Genomic DNA, 22,363 nt, shown 5'->3' on the forward strand with positions numbered 1-22,363 from the left:
TGAATTGTTTGCATCAGTATTCACAGGAGAAAAGGACCTTGATCACGCTGAGATAAAAATGGAACAGGCCTATGTGCTGGATAATGTGGTGATTAAGGAAGCGGAAGTGTTGAATCTTCTTAAAAACATTGAAATTGATGTCCTTGGGTCAGACGCAATATACCCCAGGCTACTGTGGGAAGTGAGTAAAGAGATAACTGGGGTAGGGGCTATGATCTTTGAATCCTCTGGCCACAGGGGAGGTGCTGAAGGATTGGAGAATGGCAAATGTAGTCCCTTTGTTTAAAAAAAGGTAATGTGGAGAACCCTGAGAATTTTAGTCTTGCGTCAGTGGTGTGTAAACTAATGGAGAGGAATCTTAAGGATAGATCAATGAGCATTTGGAGAAGTACAGTCTACTCAGGATAGTCAGCATGGCTTTGCGAAGGGAAGATCGTGCATGAGTCTAATTACGTTTTTGGAGGGGATAACAAGAAATTGATGAGGGTAGAGCGGTAGATGTGGTCTACATGGATTCTAGCAGGTCTCCCACGAGATACTCCTCCAGAGAGTCGTGAGGCATGGGATCATTGGAAAATTTGCTATGTGGATAAATAATTAGCTTGGAGGAAAAAAGCAAAGAGTTAGTAGTGAAAGTAAAGTATTCTGCCTGGAAGTTGGTGAGTAGTGGAATGCTGCAGTTATCTTTTCTGGGACCCCTGCTCTTTGTGGTTTTTATAAATGACCTGGATGAAGAGGCGGAAGGATGGGTCAGTAAGTTTGCGGATGACTCAAAGGTTGGAGGAGTTGAGGATGGCTGAGGACAGGGTTAATGGTTGGTTACTTAAGAGTATGGATGAACAGAGGGACCTTGGGGTGTAAATCTATACATCGCTCAAGGTCAATGCACAGGTTGATAGGATAGTTAAGGCCTATGGAATATTCGGATTCATTAATAGGGGGGGATTGAATTTAGAAGAGAGGTCATGTTACAACCTTACGAATCTTTGGTAAGACTACACTTAGAATATTGGAGAGGGTGCAGGTGAGATTTTCTAGGATATTGCCTAGATTGGGAAACAAGGTTAGCAGAGCTGGGACTTTTCTCTTTTGGAACATAGAAGGATGTAAAGAGACTTGATAGAGGTCTATAAGATTATGGGAGTGTAATGGAGGATTTAGACCATGCTTTTGCTTATGCAAGGCTGAGTATCAGTAACCTACTTTGAGAATAATGTAAAAATCAGCAGACATAAGTTAAATTCCACCATGGGGCCCAGAGATGCAGTTATCTGACAAAAAGACATCTGGTACCAAGAACGTTTAATCTTCCTGCTTGTTAGTCAGTTGCTGTTTGAGATTGATGGGATTTTGTTGGTCGCAGACTGTCAAGCGAGACCTCGCAGCTAAGTAAATCATTGTATTCAAAGTGATAAGCTAGAAAGTTGTGGTATTTGATAGAAGCCTAGGCTGCTTGGTTATTTTTTTTTGTGCTGGGAATAGGTGATTGGGAAAGCAGTTTTTGGGTAATATAAGCCATGGTCCTGCTGCTGAAGTTTCAGACTCCCTGAGGGGTGGCAACATCTCTCAGCAAGAAGAAGAACTTCTAGAGTCCAACCAACGTCCCGGTCGAGAGAGATGGAGAAGCTGCTACTGGCGCCCCCTACTACAAGTGTGCGGTTGTTGCCTTGCTTAGGCAGTTGGGACCAGTCCAGGTGTTGATAAGTATAATTGGGAAGGGCTTGCATATTGTAGTTTGAAATCAGCTTTAGATTTTATAATAAAGATTTGTATAAACTGAAGTGCTCTCGGCGTGTGTGTCTGTTTTCTTTCGGTAGCTTAAACACTGTGACCAATCTAAAACGAACAAAGTGAGAGGTACAAGTTTACCCAGGACAATTGAAGTAGTCGGCAGGATTGGTCTCGAGATGTTTCGCCGAAAGAAAGAGGTGAGGCCTGAGCAGTTCTTGATTCCGGGATGGACTTCCAAAGACGATGGGTTTGGCTTGTTGGCCAATACCCTGTCTTTGTTGGGACCACCCATTAGTTGGGATGAGAGGTTAGATCCATCAAGTGCATCTCTGCTCCCAGAGGGTTGCCACTCTTCTTCGAGAAAGTAAATTTCCTGTTAAAAAGGGGACGCTGACGGACTGTTTTTGGCTGCTGGCCACAGCCTTACGCCGTGCCGTTCAGCATGAAGCAGAATCTGTTCAGCGAGAAGTAGAATCCCAGCACAAGAGAGAGCAACTAGAGGAGGAGATAGAAGCCATGCCACAATGCTGTTCCATGATGAGCAAGATTATTTGTACCAGTCAGGACCGAGCCAAAGAATGGGATGATAAGCATGTCCAAACGATCTGCCGTAATATTAAACTCCGGCAGCAGCTCTGTGCAGATAAGGAAAAGCACATCCACATCGTATTGGTGCCATGATAAGGAATGGCGACGATCCTGATGTAATTGATTGGGACGGGAATATCTGGAAAATGACAATGGTAATAATGCAGATACCTCTCGGCATGTGCCTGACGTACTACCCTCTCCACCCGCTGTTTCGCGCCCGCCCTGTAAGGCAGCAGATTTTCCAAGGAGACGGAGAGGGGTGTGATGTAATGGTAGAGATTGAAGGGATAGATGCCCCTTCCTCTCAAGCGGACTCAGGGGAGGGTACCCGAACCCCTGCTTATTCTCAATGCCCCCCCCCTCTCTATGGGATGGCCTCGGCCTGCTCCCGACCACTGGGTAGAGGGTCCTCTTGTGGGCCAAAGTGGGAACAGGGGTCGGGAGCAGTAAGCGATATGTGACTTCTCTATAAAAGAGCTGGCCGCCATTGGAGATCGATTTAGGCAAAAGACGGGAGAAACTCTGGCGGCCTGGCTCCTGCGTGTTTGGGAACAAGGAAGGGGTAATGTATATTTGACCCCTAAGGAATTGTTGGGATTAGGAACGTTGACTACTGATATCCGGGTCACTGCTGAGCTACGTGGTAGGATGAGAGGGGTGGATTACTTACTTGCCACTCTAGGGTATATTCGAGTATACCCGTCACCAGTAGATTGGGATTTACATTTGCAGAACAATTGGGGCACCCCAGAGGAGGGTATAGCAGTAATTTGTCAACAGGCCCTGGCCTCTCCCTTGTATGCAGGGCGTTTGAGGTAGTGGGTACATGGGGGGGAGCCCTGACGAAGAGATGTTCACGGCCGTAATGCGTACCCGATTGGTTCGTTCCGCCCAACCCACTGTATGGGCACTGATTCTATCCGTAACTAGTCTGCTAATTGGGCACCCTGTGTCTGAGGCGGTGCATGCCTTATCCGACCAAAGCCCGCCCCCAGGCAGAAACAGGAGGAGCACCAAACCACCTGGTGTGTCTACCACCAACACCGGGGAGCCCAAGACCGCAAGTGCTGCCAGCTCTGCTCATATCAGGGAAATAACCAGGCCAGCCGTTGCTGATGACTGCGACAGCTGGTCACATGAACAGCCTCATAAATGTGGTTGACAAGACCAATGGGTGGCATTTCCTTGTGGACACTGGAGCGGAGTTGAACGTGCTTCCCCCCGACTACCCTCGAATCGAGCACGAAGCCAGATCCCGTGGGCAGCGAACGGCACTGACATAAAGACCTTTGGCACACGAGCCATTCAGGTATACCTCAGACCAGATAAATACTGCTGGAAGTTCCTTCTGGCCACTGTGAGAACTGCACTGCTAGGAGACGATTTCCTCCGAACACACAGCCTGTTGCTTGCCCTGAAAGGCAAGAGACTCGTGCATACCTGTACCTTCTAGTCCCTTCAATGTGAGCCGTCCAGCGCGCACAGCCCGGGGATAGCCACCGTCTGCACACCCAGGAATGAGTACTCCCGCATCTTGGGTGAGTTCCCCGCCATTTCTACATCCATAATTCACCGCCACCATTCCCCAGCACGGTGTCCACGACCACATCGCCACACAGGGCCCCCCCACTCCACACCAAGGCTAGATGACTGCCGCCAGAGAATCTGCAGCTTGTGAAAAAAAGAGTTCTCCCACCTCCAGGAACTCGGCATAGTCCGCAGGTCAAGACAGTCCCGAGACCTCTCCCCTGCACATAGTCCCAAAGGTCTCTGGGGGTTTGCGCCCGTGTGGGGACTACCACTGGCTCAATGACGCAACTACACCTGACCGGTACCCCATCCCCCACATACAGGACTTTACAGCCAACCTACATGGTGCCAGTGTTTTCTCTAAGGTTGACTTGGTGAGGGGCTACCATCAAATCCCCGAACACCCAGATGATATTGGCGAAACTGCCTTTTCTGATTCCTGTGGATGCCCTTTGGCCTGATGAACGCAGCCCAGAACTTCCAGCAGCTCATGGACGCAGTGGGTAGAGACCTGGACTTCGTGTTCATCTATCTCGGTGACATCCTCATCGCCAGTCGAGATCACAATGAGCACAAGATCCATCTCTGAACTCCGTTTGCTCGCCTGGCTGAATTCTGCCTCACCGTCAGCGTGGCCAAATGTCAGTTCAGGAAAGAGTCGCTACAGTTCCTGGGCCATACCATCACGGTGGATGGGGCAGCACCGTCACAGGACAAGGTCAAGGCCATACAGCAGTTCCCCAAGCCTGACACCCTCAAGGGCCTACAGGAGTTCACTGGGATGGTTAACTTCATCCCAGGGGCCGCCCGCATAATGCGCCCACTGTTTGCCCTGATCTCAGCCAAGCAAAAGACACTCGAATGGTTGAAAGAGGCTGAGACTGCCTTCATATAGACCAAGGCCGCCCTCGCTAGCGCCACCCTACTGGCCCATTCATGACCCAATGCCGACACAGCACTCTCACCACGGCCATCGGGGGCGTCCTCGAGCAAGAAGTCAACGGGCAGTGGCGCCAGCTGGCGTTCTTCAGCCGGCACCTCCGATCACCCAAGCTGAAGTACAGTTCAGTTGACAGGGAGCTCCTGGCCTTGTACCTCTCTATCAGACACTTCCGCTATTTCCTGGAGGGCAGACCGTTCACCACTTTCACGGACCAGAAGCCGCTCACTCAGGCCCTTGCCATGGCTAAGGATCCCTGGTCGGGATGCCAAGCAGCGACACCTTTCCTACATCTCGGAGTTCACCACCAGCATCCAACAACGGGCAGGTAAGGACAATGTCGATGCCGACACACTCTCCAGACCTACCATCCACAACTTGTCCTCTGGCCTGAACTACACCTGATTAGCTCAGGCCCAGAGGGAGGACGAAGAGATGCAGGCCATCACCGGCCTGCGCCTTTAGGACCTGAAGCTGTAGGGCAGACACAACGCAGTCCTGTGCAATGTCTCCACCGGCTCGCCGTGACCAGTAGTTCCCCCACAGTGGAGGCAGGGGGCATTCAGGACGATTCACGACCTGGCCCACCCCTCAGTCAATACCATCTGTATGTATGGTGGTGGAACGTTTCATCTGGCACGGATTGAAAAAACAAGTGGCCCAGATGGTGAGGAATTGCATGCATTGCCGAGCCTCAAGTCCAGCGCCATATTAGAGCCCCGATACAACATTTTGACCCACCAGCCAGGAGGTTTGACCATATCCATGTCGATATAGTGGGGCCCCTTACGTTCTGACTGTGGTCGACCGAACGACGAGGTGGCTGAGTCCTGTGCCTGAGCCCTGCTCGCTAACTGGGTCACCCGGTTTGGTGTTCCAGCCCACATGACCAGCGACAGGGGCACCCAGTTCACCTCCGCCTTCTGGGCGCAACTGGCAAACTACTTGGGAATCAAGCTCCACCACACCACGGCCTATCATCCCCAGGCAAATGGACTCGTAGAGCGCTTCCACTGGCACCTCAAGGCGGCTTTCATGGCGCGGCTAAAAGGACAGATGAGCTTTCATGGGTCCTGCTTGGGATTCAAACAGCTCCAAAAAAGGACTTCCAGGCTTCATCTGCGCAACTCGTCTATGGTGCACCACTGTTGCTACCAGGGGAGTTTTTCTGAGTGGGCGCAGAATCCAGAGGTGAGGTCTCAATTCTTCTTGCGGACCACTGCAACACTCACCTCGCTGGCACCCCCACCACCAACCCACCACGGCAAGCACCTGGTGAAGTTAGTGTTCGTCTGGCATGGCCCGCACCCCCACCCCCCTGCAACGCCCATACGAGGGCCCGTACAAGGCCCTCCACCAATTGAGAAAGATTTTCACTCTGGACATTGGGGGCAGGGAGGAACTATTCGTGGTTGACCGACTGAGGCCGGCGCAAGTGGACTTAGACTAACCTGTGCAGACAGCCCAACCTAAACGGAGGGGTTGGTCGCCCAAGCGGCGGGACGCGTAAACCAGTTCTCGGGGGGGTTGTGTGCCAGCACACATCTCTGTGAGCAAACTGGCCCCACTTGTACTGTCACGCTGGCGGGCAGCTGCAGAAAGATGGCGCTATCAGGGCTTGCTCATTGCCTCTTGGCTTAGGCCACAGCTTTCGCCCCGGGCAACGTGGTGATGTCACCGCTGCACAGGGTTGAACTCCGTTGGCCTTAAAGGGATGCGTGCAAAATTCAAATAAACAGTTCAAATGAAAGCTCCATCGTGTCCAGCGGTGTATTTCCATGTGTGTAGTAGCCGCTAGTTATTTTTTTTAATTTAGATATGTAGCACAGCAATTTTAATTTTAAGTAATGAGGCCTGCTTTAAATGTAACAGCTTCTCATAAATGATAGATATTTATGAGAGGGCTGGTGACCACTCAAGAATTGCTAAATTATAAACATTTATGGGGGGGGGGGGGGGGAAATTCAGCCTAATAGATACCCATAATGGACAGTCAGTATAATTATGAAAATATGACCAAAAAGTAAGACATCGTATATTGACTGCCCATTAATAGAATCTAAAATTAAAAATGCCTGGGTAACAGTACCTAAATTTGACTGTATCAAATGAAGATTGGGATGTTATTTTTAGGATGGTTAATAGCTCTTCACGATTGTTTATTGCAATTCAAAGTAGTACATGGACTGCATGTGTCCAAGGCTAAATTGTCTCACTTGTATCCTGATAGAAGTTCTTGTTGTGATAGGTGCCAGAAAGGAGAAGCTTCCTTAATTCATATGTTTTGGACTTATCTTAGTCTGAAAAAGTACTGGAGAGAAATCTTCCACACCCTAGCTTTAATTCTTGATATAAAATTAGTGCTGAATTCTTTGGTTGCTCTCTTTGGTACAACATGAAAGGATGGCGTTCTTTTGTCTTCAGTTAAGAGCCGCACTCTTTGCTTCTCTTTTGGTAAGACATGCAATGTTTGCTTAAATGGAAGGATGCTGCTCTGCCAAGTCATGGTCAATGGCTGGGGGACATGTCCTGTCTGAGTATGGAAAGGATCTGATATTCAGCTAATAATTCAGGTTTAAGATTTCTGATGTTGTGAGGGTTATTCATGAATCACTTTTACATTTTATAATTTTTCAACATGATTTGACCGTCATTCCTTTTTTCCCCTTTTACTTATATTTCAATGCTAAGTATATATTACATCAAATACAGGTTTAAAGGAATGGGTTGTGATTTTTTTCTTTGTTTGAATATATACTACCTCGACTATGATTTATGGACGTGTTTTTCAATTTATATACTTGTCTTGATGTTTCTTTGGCTAGGCTTCTGTCGGACTCTGGCTTTACCTTACTCTTAATTTAGTCTATGTGTAGTCTGAGTCCAGCGTGTTATTTGAATGAAGTGATAGGAGAAGGTATTCGGTTCAACAATCAATTTATTACACAGCACAAGAATAAAACTTAACAGAGCTCTGGGTCAATCATTAGTTCATAGGTCACCTGCACAGTGAGCTACTCCCCAAGACTGACCCCTATTGTCCAGTTGGTTCAGTTTATATAGATCAACCTTATCATACAGAACAAAAGTTGGCTTCCTTTGCTAGATTTCATTATCATACAGAACAAAAGTTGTCTTCCTTTGCTAGATCTTTTTGCATAAGGGTTATCACAAGTTTGCAGATATCTGGGGTGTAGCACTCCCATCTTAATCCTCCAGGCCAGACTATCCTGTTGTGTTGATCAGAAATTAATTCATCCCTAGATATTTCTAATCACCATTCTGTTCTTGTCTGGCCAATTTCTGCTGTTCTCTTTAACACCTCCTCCTGCCTTAATCTTCCTCCTAGACTGGTTTTCCATTCCCTTTGTTTCTTGCAGGCCATTCTTTGTTCTGATCTGGCCTGTGTCTCCTGTGCTACTCACCACCTCCTTTAGTTTGAGCATTCCTCCTAAATCGTTTTATGCATTTCCTCTCCCTGTATTTTGGAGAGACAATTTTGCTCAGCCAACTTTGCTCCATGCTGTGATTGCCACTTAATCACATTCCTTTTTCCCTGAACCATGCAGTAAATATACACTTATTAATTAATCATTTATTTCATACTGTTTTAACCCCTAGATTCCAACACTTCACGGACCAAGATTTATGGAGGGGTAAATGTCCACGTCAGCTGCAGGCTCGTTTGTGGCTGACAAGTCTGATGCGGGACAGGCAGACATGGTTGCAGCGGTTGCAGGGGAAAATTTGTTGGTTGGGGTTGGGTGTTGGGTTTTTCCTCCTTTGTCTTTTGTCAGTGAGGTGGGCTCTGCGGTCTTCTTCAAAGGAGGTTGCTGCCTGCCGAACTGTGAGGCGCCAAGATGCACGGTTTGAGGCGATATCAGCCCACTGGTGATGGTCAATGTGGCAGGCACCAAGAGATTTCTTTAGGCAGTCCTTGTACCTCTTCTTTGGTGCACCTCTGACACGGTGGCCAGTGGAGAGCTTGCCATATAACACAATCTTGGGAAGGCGATGGTCCTCCATTCTGGAGACGTGACCTACCCAGCGCAGTTGGATCTTCAACAGCATGGATTCGATGCTGTCGGCCTCTGCCATCTCGAGTACTTCGATGTTAGGGATGAAGTCGCTCCAATGAATGTTGAGGATGGAGCGGAGACAACGCTGGTGGAAGCGTTCTAGGAGCCGTAGGTGATGCCGGTAGAGGACCCATGATTCGGAGCCGAACAGGAGTGTGGGTATGACAACGGCTCTGTATACGCTTATCTTTGTGGTTGTTTTTCCAGACTCTTTTGTGTAGTCTTCCAAAGGCGCTATTTGCCTTGGCGAGTCTGTTGTCTATCTCGTTGTCGATCCTTGCATCTGATGAAATGGTCTTGATGTAACAATTGTTTAATAACCATGTATAACACTTCATAATGGATGTTCATTTTATTTTTAAATTTATATATTGTTTAAAATGAATAAAAATAATTTTAAAAGATGTATAGCATGGTAACAGTCCTTTCTAGCCCATAAGCCTGTATTGCCAAAATACCCCAATTAACTTACAAACCCTATGCATTTTGAAGCGTGGGAGGAAACCACAGCACCTGGAATAAGCCCTCGGAGGCATGAAGAGAACATACAAGTTCCTTACAGACAGCACCAGATTCAAACGTGGGTCATTGACTCTAATAGTATGTGTGAACTGCTACACTATTAGTCTCAAAGGAATTTTCTACAGGGCTCATCAGGTTTACCATTGTTTTCAAAAGTGAGATCAATAGATTTCTAGATGTGTGGAAATGAGGTCGAGCAGGAAGTTGAATTGTTTATTGTGACATCTCCAGTGCTATCCAGGCAAGACATTCCATACACTATGTTGTCCTGACTCATATATACTTACCCATAGCTTGCATCTATGTGCCTGTCTTAGAGTCTCTTAAATGTCCCTATTGTTCCAGCTGGCAATTGAAAAGTTTTCAACAAAATAAGAATGAACTTAATCATAAGTGGACAGTTGACAAGTCCTATATTTTGCTGCTTTAAAGTTTTCCTGCAATACTGTTTGATTGCAAATTCTGAAAGTATGAAAACCAAACCTCTGCTTTGCATATATATGCAAGATAAATTTGTCACACTTGTCCTTGTTTCTGCTCTAGTGTCTGCTACCTGGTAAGAATAATTGAAAATGTTTAGCTTCATACCCAGCCTTCTGTCAGTGCAGCCACTTCTCCATCTGAAGCTTCATACTGCTCATCCAGCCACCAACTCTGAGGGGAGATTGAATTACCTCCAACTAAACTTTGATCAAGCAGGTCTCCCTGGTTTGAAAACGTAGCTTACTCCTCTGCCCTCTTGAGTGCATTTAGGGAGGAACAATAAATACTAGTGACATCCAAGTCCTGGAAAAGAATCAAAAACACTCGCTGAGGTTTGGGTTGTATTGTCCCTTTGCAGTATGCCAGGTAAAGGATCCTCACTCAGCAGTATAAATTCTGCTTGGCCTGTAGGTTAAAGAATCTCAGGGTTGTATGTGATGTCATGTATGTACTCTGACAATAAATTTGAACTTTGGATGGCAGATTTTGTGGTCCTGCAGGTTTTGAATGCCCTGCATCAGAGAAACTTAAAAACATAGTTGGATTTAAATAAAATATTTTTAATTATTTAAAATACTCTTTGAAGGGTTAGAAATTACATTTAAGTAAAAGGAAGAATAAAGAGCATTTGGTGAAAGGGCCACATTCCATTGGTCATCATCACTGGTCAGATATTCATGCTCAGCCCCTGGACTGAATCCTGGGGAGAGGGAGGGAGGTCAGATCAAGCTGAGTCCCATTCTACAATTAGCTGGTAGTTCTCTGTGGAATCTGCTTGATCTTAAGACCACCCTCCCCTTTGGTTCTTGATACATGCTCATTCTGAGCTGTCAAGCCATGTCCTTGTCATGAAAAAGTGCTCAAAGTCATTGTATTAATAAACCGTGTCATTCTTTGGATGGAATAATGCAAGTAGTCAGGTATTTCAACTGCTAGTTGTAGAGATGTTTACATGCAGCTTCTTGTTTGGATAGTGCCACTTTATTCAGCAAGTAAAATAAACAACCATTGGGCATATAGCTCTGGTAGGACTTGAGTTTATGTGGAGTCTGAGATTTTTGGTCATGCTGTGGATTGAAGATTCAGTGCTTCTAATAGGGGAGGTTAGCATATAAGATGAAGGTTTGATGTTTTTTTTTCTTGCTTAAACTGCAGTGGACAATATTGAAGTTGCTTTCTATGCAGGGAAAGGAAAGGCAAGTAGCTATTGATGGATTTGCTAAAGTGTAATAATTCAGAGCCAGCTCTTCAGCGCTTGACGTCCTGCTTTGCGGAAACTGCCAAAATGTTTGGCCTGGAAGTCAGCCTGAAGAAAACTGAGGTCCTCCATCAGCCAGCTCCCCACCATGACTACCAGCCCCCCCACATCTCCATCGGGCACACAAAACTCAAAACGGTCAACCAGTTTACCTATCTCGGCTGCACCATTTCATCAGATGCAAGGATCGACAATGAGATAGACAACAGACTCGCCAAGGCAAATAGCGCCTTTGGAAGACTACACAAAAGAGTCTGGAAAAACAACCAACTGAAAAACCTCACAAAGATAAGCGTATACAGAGCCGTTGTCATACCCACACTCCTGTTCGGCTCCGAATCATGGGTCCTCTACCGGCACCACCTACGGCTCCTAGAACGCTTCCACCAGCGTTGTCTCCGCTCCATCCTCAACATCCATTGGAGCGCTCACACCCCTAACGTCGAGGTACTCGAGATGGCAGAGGTCGACAGCATCGAGTCCACGCTGCTGAAGATCCAGCTGCGCTGGATGGGTCACGTCTCCAGAATGGAGGACCATCGCCTTCCCAAGATCGTATTATATGGCGAGCTCTCCACTGGCCACCGTGACAGAGGTGCACCAAAGAAAAGGTACAAGGACTGCCTAAAGAAATCTCTTGGTGCCTGCCACATTGACCACCGCCAGTGGGCTGATAACGCCTCAAACCGTGCATCTTGGCGCCTCACAGTTTGGCGGGCAGCAGCCTCCTTTGAAGAAGACCGCAGAGCCCACCTCACTGACAAAAGGCAAAGGAGGAAAAACCCAACACCCAACCCCAACCAACCAATTTTCCCTTGCAACCACTGCAATCGTGTCTGCCTGTCCCACATCGGACTGGTCAGCCACAAACGAGCCTGCAGCTGACGTGGACTTTTTACCCCCTCCATAAATCTTCGTCCGCGAAGCCAAGCCAAAGAAGAGAAAAGAATAGTGGGAGCTGATGCCTGACCACAGTGATTCCATAAGATAGGATGTTTTCAGTGTACACTTCATTGTGTGAAGAAAATATGGTATTTAGAAGCAGCAGCTCTTGAAACCACTGAGATAATTTCTACCCCTCTACTATCTAATCTGCTGAAGGATTCCAGATTTTAATTTTTTTTGTGTGATTTCCAGCATCACTGTATTTTGTTTCTCAACACTTCAGGAATTAGGACAAATATATAGAATGCCTAGTTCTGCATTTTAATATCTTGAGGCTCTTTAAGGTGCAATTGACCTGTTCTTGTGTGAAGGAAAATGTTCAATTTTAAAATTGCCAACTTAAAACCATTGAGAAAGGTTTGCAGACCCTAATGGCTTCAGGTCCTTGCTGGTGAGTACTGGCCCATTTTCTGAGGGTCATTCCTTTATTTCAGGAATACTAATTGTTTGCCTAGGCAAGTGGTTCTCAACTTTTTCCTTTCCACTCACAACCACTTTAAGTATTCCCTATGCCATAGATGCTCTGTGATTAGTAAGGGATTGCTTAAGGTGGTATGTGGGTGGAAAGAAAAAGTTTGAAAACCACTGTCTTAATCTTACCTAATTGACTCGTTATGTTCACAGTTTCATAATTCCAAAGGAAATAAACCAATGACAATTTTTCTCATGCAAAATATTTCCGTAACAATTGGGTCTAGAGCTGTGGTTCTTAACCTTCCCTTCCCTCTCACATACCACCTTAAGCAATCCCTTACTAATCACAGAGCACTTATGGCATAGGGATTACTTAAGTTAGTATGTGAGTGGAAAGAAAAAGGTTGAGAACCACTGGCCTAGGCTATTGAAATATGGATTTTTGTGTTCTGTTGAAAACACAATATGTTCCTTTTGTTGTAAAATGAAATGGCAGGAAGATTAACCTTTAAAAACCTACATTGTGTGATAGGCTGCCCTATAGGATGCTCATTAAACTCTTCATTCTCTCGTCCAAACACCCATATGTTTTTACTTCCCCAATACTTGGAAAAAGTACACCTGCTTGGGCTGTGTACTGCTGTACTGGGAGCCAAGTACAAACTCGTGTGTGATCTCACCCCTTTCTGCTTTCATGAGAACCACTGTGACTTCCTGGTTGCTCTTTGCTCCCCACCCATCCATCCACTCCCTCCGGAGTCTCCTGCTGCAAATCCAAATCTATGACTTGTCCTTGGGTCTTCTGCATTACTTCCATTCAGAGCCATAGACAAACCTTCCAGATGAATCAAGGTTTTGTATGCACCTCGTCCATCTCGGTCTACCAAATGCAGATTGGGCAACTGTTTTGCAGAGCACCTGCTCTCTGTCCACAGGGCCTGCTGGAACTCCCAGTTATTAGCCATTTCCATTCCTTTTCCTATTCCCCCACAGACCTGTCTCTCCTTGGCGAGGCTAAAGTAAGCTTGAGCAGCTTACTGGGTTGCCTAAAATCCAATAGCATATATTAAATCTTCCAACTTGGGGTAACTCCTACCCTTATTTGGTTCCACTTCCCATCTTTTCTTTACCTTCTCTCATACTTTTGTCTAGTAACCATAGTCAGGGTATCAAGGGTTATTGAGAGGAGGCAGGGGAGTGGGAGAATAGATTAGCTCATGATGGAATGGCAGAGTGAACTCAGTAGGCTGTGTGCCCTACTTCTGCTCCAATATTTTATGGTTTTAAAGCTCCTCTCCTACCTGTCTCTGCACATCTTCCACCTTCATTTGTCCAGTATCATTTCATGACTCGTTAAAAGATCCTAATCTGAAACATTGATCTATTTCTCTCCATGGATGTTATGCCCTCCAGTCCTGTTTGCATTACCATCCCCTATGACTCAGTGTGGAGAGGATGTGTGTGAGGCTGATGATGAGTAGGGCAAGCTCAGGACCACACACTGGCATGCTGAGTATGAAATATTGCTGAGGATCAGCAGAATGTGGTCTAAGGTTGATGGTCCTCTGGAATCCCATCATCCTTTGGATGTGATGGTTTTTTTTGGCATTCAAGCTGAGAGGTCAGCCACCCTGGTTGAGCTCATCACCATGGATAAAACTCTGGGCTAGAAAAGATGAACCACTCACATCGCAGGCTCTCTCTCCACATTAACCCTTTGGCAATTCACTAAGGCTTTTGCACCAGGCTCACTGTTTTCCATGGGTAGAATGCTGCAATGTCCTCTCTAATGCTGATTCCATTAGCTTGCATTCCTGAGAGCAAATCCTGATTGCTTGGCAAGCTCCCAATGTCTTTACTGTAGCAGGAATGTTGGTAATTAAGCAATATAGATTTAAATTAATTGGTGGATGTATTGTAGAGGTGTGAGGAACAAAATTAATCAACCCAAGTGTTTGGGGGTTTAGAACTTGCTGCTTGAAAGGATGATGGAGGCAAAATTCCTTCCTGCACTGGATGAATTCTTGAAGACCTGTGACCCCTTTGATTGTGGACCAAGAGATGGGAAGAGAAAAAAACAAAATCCATTCTCACCAGCATGGATACGATGGACTGAAGGCCCATATCTTTGCCATAGATTTTCTAAAGGTTTGCACCCTACAAGTTGTTGTCATTTAACATCAAGTTTTAATTTCAGGCTCTCAGATTGTTGCCTCTTGTGAATAGTGGTGTTGAGATTCTGTTTGTCCTAATGTCACATGGCCTTGTTGTTTCCAGTTGCAGAATGGCTGCGGTTGTTGCCGTTTCTCGGAGTTCTTGCGCTGCTCGGATACCTTGCCATCCGACCCTTCATTCCTCGAAAAAAGCAGCAGAAGGACAGTTTGATCAACCTCAAGATCCAGAAGGAAAACCCCAAAGTGGTGAATGAAATCAACATTGAGGACCTGCAGTTTACCAAGGCAGCATACTGCAGATGTTGGCGATCAAAAACGGTAATTTGGTAGGGCAGTCCAGCCAAGTGCACAAGCCACCAATGCTGATGATGCACCTCGTTAGAAGGCCTGTTTCTCCACTTTAGCTTGGAGATGTTTCCATGCCTTCAAGAGCATAGAAAAGAGAATATTTAAACTAGCTATCCCTACCTGTAAAAAGGATACCTGACTGTATAAGCAACTCAGTAACAATGGCATGCTTTATTTGCAAGCTGGTGATGGTTTACCTTGTGTGCAACCTTAGCCAGCTGTCCTTTCCACATACTTTTTCCTCTGCAGTTTTTCTTGCAGCCAGTTTGGCTATTGGATTTAATGAGGCAAGTTTGAAACAGACAATGCAGTGACTAGAAATAGTTATTCTAGTTTATAGTTATTTTACCTTCCCAATACCCCAAGGAAGTACAACACAGGCAGCAGCTCCCACTTTGACCATAACTTGAGTAAATGCGGTCAATGAAGATTTGCATTGAGATGCTCGTCTATTTATGCAACTTATTGCAACAGTCAAAGTACTACTCTTCAGAAGACCTAACCCCTGACTGGGTGAATGCAAATAAACACGGTCTGGTTGTGCATTTCTCCTGATCGTCAGAACAGATGAGGGTGCATGTTACTGAAAATTATTTTTAAACTATTCAGCACAGTAGAAGGCCTTCTGGCTCGTTAAACCCATGCTACTCAATTAACCTACCAATCCCGCATGTTTTGGAGAGTGGGGGGGGGAACCAGGAGAAAACTCATACTGGGCATGGGGAGAAGATACAAACTCTTTAAAGACTGTGCCAAATTTGAACTTGGTTTCCTGATGCTAGAATAGTGTTGTGCTAACCATGCTGTCCTTTGAAGTCCATTGAAGGTTTTTTTGATCAGTAGCAGTGGAGACAATAAATGATTGGCTTGGGTGTGTAGGATGATGTTAAAAAAAAAAGTAATTTCTTCCTTGGCTCTACTTTGCTGATGTTGATAAATATGATGAAAATATAACCAGTGCTGTTGATCTGCATGTTTTCCAGCTGATGGTGGTGAGCACTGGTAATTTGCCTTGGGTTGAAGCAGGTCTACAGTCAGGTAGCTGAGGGCTGAGGCTTATCATTTATAGAATGTAGAAATGTTTCTGCATAGGCATGGTTTTAAGCATTTTGATAATACTGTAGCGGCAGCTACAGTGCTCCTGAAAGAACACACACAACCAGACGGGTTGAACTCAGTGAGCAGACTGAGGCCAGTGGTTCTCAACTTTTTCCTTTATTGCAGGCTGCTGGGCTGTACTTATACTCCCAGCCTGGACCTGACTAAGAACTGCGCTGGAGGGCGCTGACGTCACCTGGGCATCTCGTCGTCCACCAGCGCGGGCTTCTGAGCCCCGTGCTGGGAGGAAGGGAACATCCCTGATGGTGCCATTTTGGCCGTCTGCCCTGCCCCGTGTCTTAAAGCGGCGGTTTGCCTGCCTAATGGTGAGCCGCCACACAGCACCCCACCCCCCCCCCCCCACCAGAACCGGCGCCAATGTCCAGTGTGAATGTGGAGCTGGAATGCTTTGTGCGGTTGCTGCAGAGGTGCTGCGGTCAGGCCCCGCCGAACCTCTTGGCGAGCTGTGCCCAGAGCTCAGATGTGAACTGGGCGCCCCAATCGCTGGTGAGGTGACCTGGGACGCCGAATCGGGCGACCCAACCATGCAACAGTGCTCGGGAGCAGGAGTAGGTGGAGGCGTCTGGCATCGAGATCGCCTCGGGCCAGCGAGTGGTGCGGTACACCATTGTAAACAGGTAACAGTTTCCCCAGGAAACTGGTAAGGACCTGATGATGTCCACGTGAATGTGGCTGAACCGTTCCTGGACGTGCTCGAACTCCTGTACGGGCTCCCTGGTGTGCCTGTGCACCTTGGACATCTGGCAATGGATGCATGTTCTGGCCCAGCCCGCGATTTGCTTCCACAGCCCATGCCATACAAACCATTCTGCCGTGGACCTAATGGACGGATGTGAAAGGTCGTGGATGTGATGGAAGACCTGCCTGTGCCACTGCTGGGGAACCACTGGTCGTGGGGTGTCCATGGAGATATAGCACATGATGGTGCCTTCACCGCTCGGAATCGGAGGTCTCGGAACCACAGGCCCATGAAGGCAGTCTTGAAGGCCCTCATCTCCTTATCAGACTTCTGATCCCGGGCGAGCTGATCGAAGTAGAGGCCGGGCATCATCGTGCAGATGGTCGTGAGAGTGCATCGGCAACCACAATGCCCTTCCCCACCTTGTGCCGAATGACGGTGGTAAACTCCGACACGAAGGAGAGGTGAAGCTGCTGGCAGGCCGACCAGGGATCCTTTGGCATCACGTGCCTTTTTGAGGGGTTTGTGGTCAGTGAAGATAGTAAAAGTCCTCCCCTCCAAAAAATAGCAGAAATGCTGCACCGCCAGGTACATGCCCAGTAACTCATGGTCGAAGGCACTATACTTGCGTTCCGGCAGGCGGAGCAGGCGGCTGAAGAGTCCCGGCGGCTTCCAATGTCCATTCACTTGCTGCTCCAGGATGGCACCGACGGCTGTGTCAGAGGCATCGACAGAGTGCCATATGCAGGTCAGTGGGCGAGCATGGTGGCCTTCGCGAGGGTGCCCTTGGTGGCCTCGAATGCGGTGCAGGCTTCTGGGTTCCAAGTGAGCGTTTTGTGCTTGGCTGTGATAAGGGTGAATAGCGGCTGCATGATGCGCACAGCCCCAGGATGAAGCGGTTGTAAAAGTTGACCATACCTGCGAACTCCTGCAGCCCCTTGAGGCTGTCCAGGCATGAGAACTCCCTGATGGTGGTGAGTGTGGCTCCTTCGGCCGTGAAGGTATAGCCCAGGAACTGCATGGACTCTTTCCTGAACTGGCACTTGGCAGGGTTGATGGTAAGGCCGAAATCAGCCAGCCGGGAGTAAAGGGCGCGTAGGTGGGCCTTGTGTTGCGCCTGGTCCTTGCTGGCGACGAGGATGTCGTCCAAATAAATAAAGACGAAATCCAATTCCCTGCCTAGAGTCCATGAGGCGCTGGAAGATCTGAGTGGCGTTCTTGAGCCTGATCGGCATGCACAGGAATTCGAACAAGCCAAAGGGGGTGATGATGGCCGTCTTGGGTATGTCCTCAGGGTGCACTGGGATCTGGTGACCAGGATAACCTTGGAGAAAACCCTCGTACCATGCAAGTTGGCCGTAAAGTCTTGGATGTGAGGGATGGGTTAACGGTCAGGAATTGTTACCTCGTGGAGCCGTCGGTAGTCTCCGCAGGGACGCCAGAGGCTTTCGGGACCAGGTGGAGTGGCGAGGCCCAAGGGCTGTTGGACTGCCGAATGATCCCCAGTTCCGACAGGTGCAAAAACTCCTTCGCCACCTGGAGCTTGTCAGGCGGGAGCCGGCATGCCTTGGCATGAACCGGTGGGTCTTGGGTGGGGATGTGGTGGAACACGCCGTGGCGCGGCAAGGCAGCAGAGAACTGTGGCTTGAGGAGTGTCGGGAACTTGTCCAGGATTCGCTGGAACTCCTCTCTGGGTATGGTGATCGTGGCCATCTGCAGTTGCTCCGAGCGGGAGGCATCGAGGCAAATGGCCTGGAAGGTACGGGCGTCCACCAGGCGGCTACCTTGAATGTCTACCAGAAACTGGTATACGAGGAGGAAATCTGCACCCAGGATGGCAGTCGGGAGGGACAAGACGGTGAACCTCCACGTGAAATTTCGTTGGGCAATCTGGAAGTGGACTGTCTTGTCTCCATACGTCCGGATTTCTGTTGCATTGGCCGCACGGAGGGGAGGTTCACGAGGTTGGTTCCTGGACTCGACAGCTGTGGCCGGGATGAGGCTGATCTGGGCTCAACGAGGAACCGCTGGCCGCTGACTGAGTCCCACAGGTAGAGGAGGCTGTGTCATTGGCCATCCGCCGCAGCCATTAACAGCGGCTGGCCTGGTTGTTTACCTGGAACGAGCAGGGCTGACGACACTTCCGAGCCTTGACTCCCCAGCGCTGGTGGTAGAAGCAGAGGCTTGGAGTGGATGCTCTGGCCTTGGTTATGCTCTTGGAGGCCCCTGCAGGGGCCGGATGCTCTACCGCAGCACTAGGGGTGGGCTTGGTGTGGTCGTGCCCGTGCCTCATGACCTGCTGGACCGCTGAGCCCTCCGGGAATCGTGCGAGCCATAGCTCTTGGGCCTTCTGGGCAACCTTCCTTGGGTCGGTGAAGCTCTCCTGGCCCAGCAGCGGCCGGATGTCCCCGGGCATATGGTTGAGGAAAATGCACTCGAAGAGTGGGCAGTTGGTGTGCTCACTCATGAGCGCAAGCATCTCGTCCATCAACTCCATCGGGGACCTGTCCCCCCCAGGGCTTCGAGGTGCAGCATCCGAGCGGCACGCTGGTGTCTGGATAGCCTGAGGGATCCCGTAAGCACTCGCTTGATGGTCTTGTATTTGTTTTCGGCGGATGGGTGCTGAATGAGGTGCAGCACGCTTCTGGCGGTGGCCTGGTCCAGGGCAGCAACCATGTGGTAGAATTTGGTCATGTCGGACGAAATCTGGCGGAGGTGAAACTGGGCCACCACGTGGCCAAACTGGGCCACCACGTGGCCAAACTGGGCCACCACGTGGCCAAACTGGGCCACCACGTGGCCAAACTGGGCCACCACGTGGCCAAACTGGGCCACCACGTGGCCAAACTGGGCCACCACGTGGCCAAACTGGGCCACCACGTGGCCAAACTGGGCCACCACGTGGCCAAACTGGGCCACCACGTGGCCAAACTGGGCCACCACGTGGCCAAACTGGGCCACCACGTGGCCAAACTGGGCCACCACGTGGCCAAACTGGGCCACCACGTGGCCAAACTGGGCCACCACGTGGCCAAACTGGGCCACCACGTGGCCAAACTGGGCCACCACGTGGCCAAACTGGGCCACCACGTGGCCAAACTGGGCCACCACGTGGCCAAACTGGGCCACCACGTGGCCAAACTGGGCCACCACGTGGCCAAACTGGGCCACCACGTGGCCAAACTGGGCCACCACGTGGCCAAATCAGGCCTCCGGATCCTGAACCCAGAATTCAGGCAGTTTCACAGCTATAGCGATGATCCCATGCTCTCTCATGATGGGTTCAAAGACGTTTGAACCAGTCGGGGTCACCAATTGTAGCGGCTACTCTGCTCCTGTAATAACACACACAACCAGACGGGTTGAGCTCAGTGAGCAGACTCGTTTATTGCAGGCTACTGGGCTGTACTTGTACTCCCAGCTCGGACCTGGCTCTGGCTGAGAACCGTGCTGGAGAGTGCTAATGTCACCCGAGCATCACATGGTCTCCCAGCGTGGGCTTCTGAGCCCCGTGCTGGGAGGAAGGGAACACCCCCGACGACGCCATTTTGGCCGGTTGCCCCGCCGCGTGGCTTACAAGCCGGGCCAGTTCGCCTGCCTAGTGGTGAACCACCACAATACAATATTAACTTTGAATTATTTTGACCATGATGTTATTAAGAATTTAGATTCCAAAAAATTGTGTTTTTGTATTGTGATGGGATCAGGAGTTGTTCATCTGCTTTTAGCTCATTATCAAACCTGTTGACCTCCTGTATTGTATGCATGAAGGGCCAGTTATTCTTGGACTGAAATGTTCCCCAATTCCCAGGAGTGCAGTGCTAATTTTTTAAGTGCCTGAGCTCACCAAAAACAGCGAGGAGGATATGCCTGGAACAGCCCTATGAGGCCGGAGTGGCACTCCGGTCGGTGAGCTCCAGCAGCACTGCACCCCTGCAAATCACAGTCTGCTCTGGCAGTAATGCAGGGGATTTGAACAAATTGTTAGCATGTGTTAACTTGGGAATGAATTTGAATGGTGTTATTATTTTCTTTATTTTATAGTTCCCAGTTTGTGACGGGTCTCACAATAAACACAACGAATTGACGGGTGATAACGTGGGTCCATTGATAATCAAGAAGAAAGAAGTATAATATTTTTCTTGACTGATGCCTTGTGTGTTTGTGATGTAAAGAATTTTCAACTGCAATCTTGACCATTAACAGTCTGATTAAATACATCTGTAGTAGAATTTGCACAAGTTGTAAACCTTTCACAAACATATCTATTGTAATTTGTCAATGTACAGTGATTATAATTGGTGCATTCTATTATATTTCATTAAAAAGATTAATGATTAAATTTGTATCATGGTTTGATTTAGATGATATGCCTTTAAATTTGTACTCAATTTATGTAGATTAATTGAAATGCAAGGTGTTGTAATTTGAGTAACAAACTTACCCTTGCATAGTTCACAAATCACGATTACTTTAACTCCTTTCTTGACAGCTGTGCAGATGATGACTGCATTATAGAAGAGAGTGCTCTTGGACTATTTTCTAGGAACACACCCCCTTCTGTAATACAGGGTTCACCTGTAACTTTTTTTGGCTCCTGAACCAGAGGGGAAATATTCAATGGTCTTGAAGTTGGTTTTGGAGATTCACCAATATAGTATTTACGAAGAACTTGCTTTTGTTATTTGGTCAATCACAGATGTAGGAGTCACTGCCACAAGTAATTTGTACACCTTGGCTTCGTGAGCGATATAATTGAGATTGAGAATGTTTCTACTTACGAGATGCCAGGGATACTTTGACTGGGCTGAATTATGTTTCCATTGTTAATATTTTTGGTGTAATTCAGGAATGTGAAGGACCAAATCTCTTCAGCACGATCTTGCTGCAGATTTACAATCAGTAGAACCTGCAACTGAGAACTTCCAAATAAATGAATCATCTTTGGAAAGTCCTGCAGCATGTTCAATCCTTAAAAATCTCCAAAATTAAACATTTTAGTTAGTTGTAAAACTTTTTGGAAGAAATAAAGGAATGTGATGTAAAAGTGGAATGATTTTTTTTAAGTTAGACAAACAGCATGGTAACAGGCCATTTTAGCACAGGAATTTGTAACCCCCATTACGTACTCGTGAGCTGAAATGGCTTGTTACCATTGTTGTATATTAAATGGTTGGCGACCCCTGATGAAGAGAATCTGTTTGGATGTCAGTGTGAAACAGGAAGTGGGAAGGGGATTAAGAGATCCTCAGTGGGCATGGTGTGCAAGTGGAAGAATTGATAAGTGGATGGGCTACTTCAGATTTCATATGGGCAATGATAAAAGGTTAATTGGTTGTAAGGTTCATGATTTCCGATATATTGTCAGAGTACATACAACCGAGATTCTTTTATTCCTGCAGGCGCAGCAGAATTGCCACTAATTGGACATAACGTAAGCATAAACCAAGAACTGTAAACAGATACGAATATAAACAAACTGTGCAATACAGAGAGAATGATAAGAAAATAAAGTGCACAAGTAAGAGTTCTTAAATGAGTCACTGATTG

The 22,363-nt window shown here is 47.7% G+C and overlaps 1 protein-coding gene across 1 annotated transcript in view; it reads left to right on the forward strand.

Annotated features, from left to right (window-relative positions):
* Positions 1-21,155, forward strand: part of cisd2 (CDGSH iron sulfur domain 2) — a 21,924-nt gene extending 769 nt beyond the window's left edge. The window contains exons 3-4 of the mRNA XM_069923119.1: positions 14,771-14,985; positions 20,858-21,155. Of these exons, the coding sequence (XP_069779220.1) occupies positions 14,771-14,985; positions 20,858-20,947 (305 nt within the window). The 3' untranslated portion in view covers positions 20,948-21,155. The remainder of the gene's footprint in view (positions 1-14,770; positions 14,986-20,857) is intronic.
* The last annotated feature ends 1,208 nt before the right edge of the window (positions 21,156-22,363 follow it).

This window comes from Narcine bancroftii, chromosome 3, assembly GCF_036971445.1.
Source record: "Narcine bancroftii isolate sNarBan1 chromosome 3, sNarBan1.hap1, whole genome shotgun sequence".
Lineage (NCBI taxonomy): Eukaryota > Metazoa > Chordata > Chondrichthyes > Torpediniformes > Narcinidae > Narcine > Narcine bancroftii.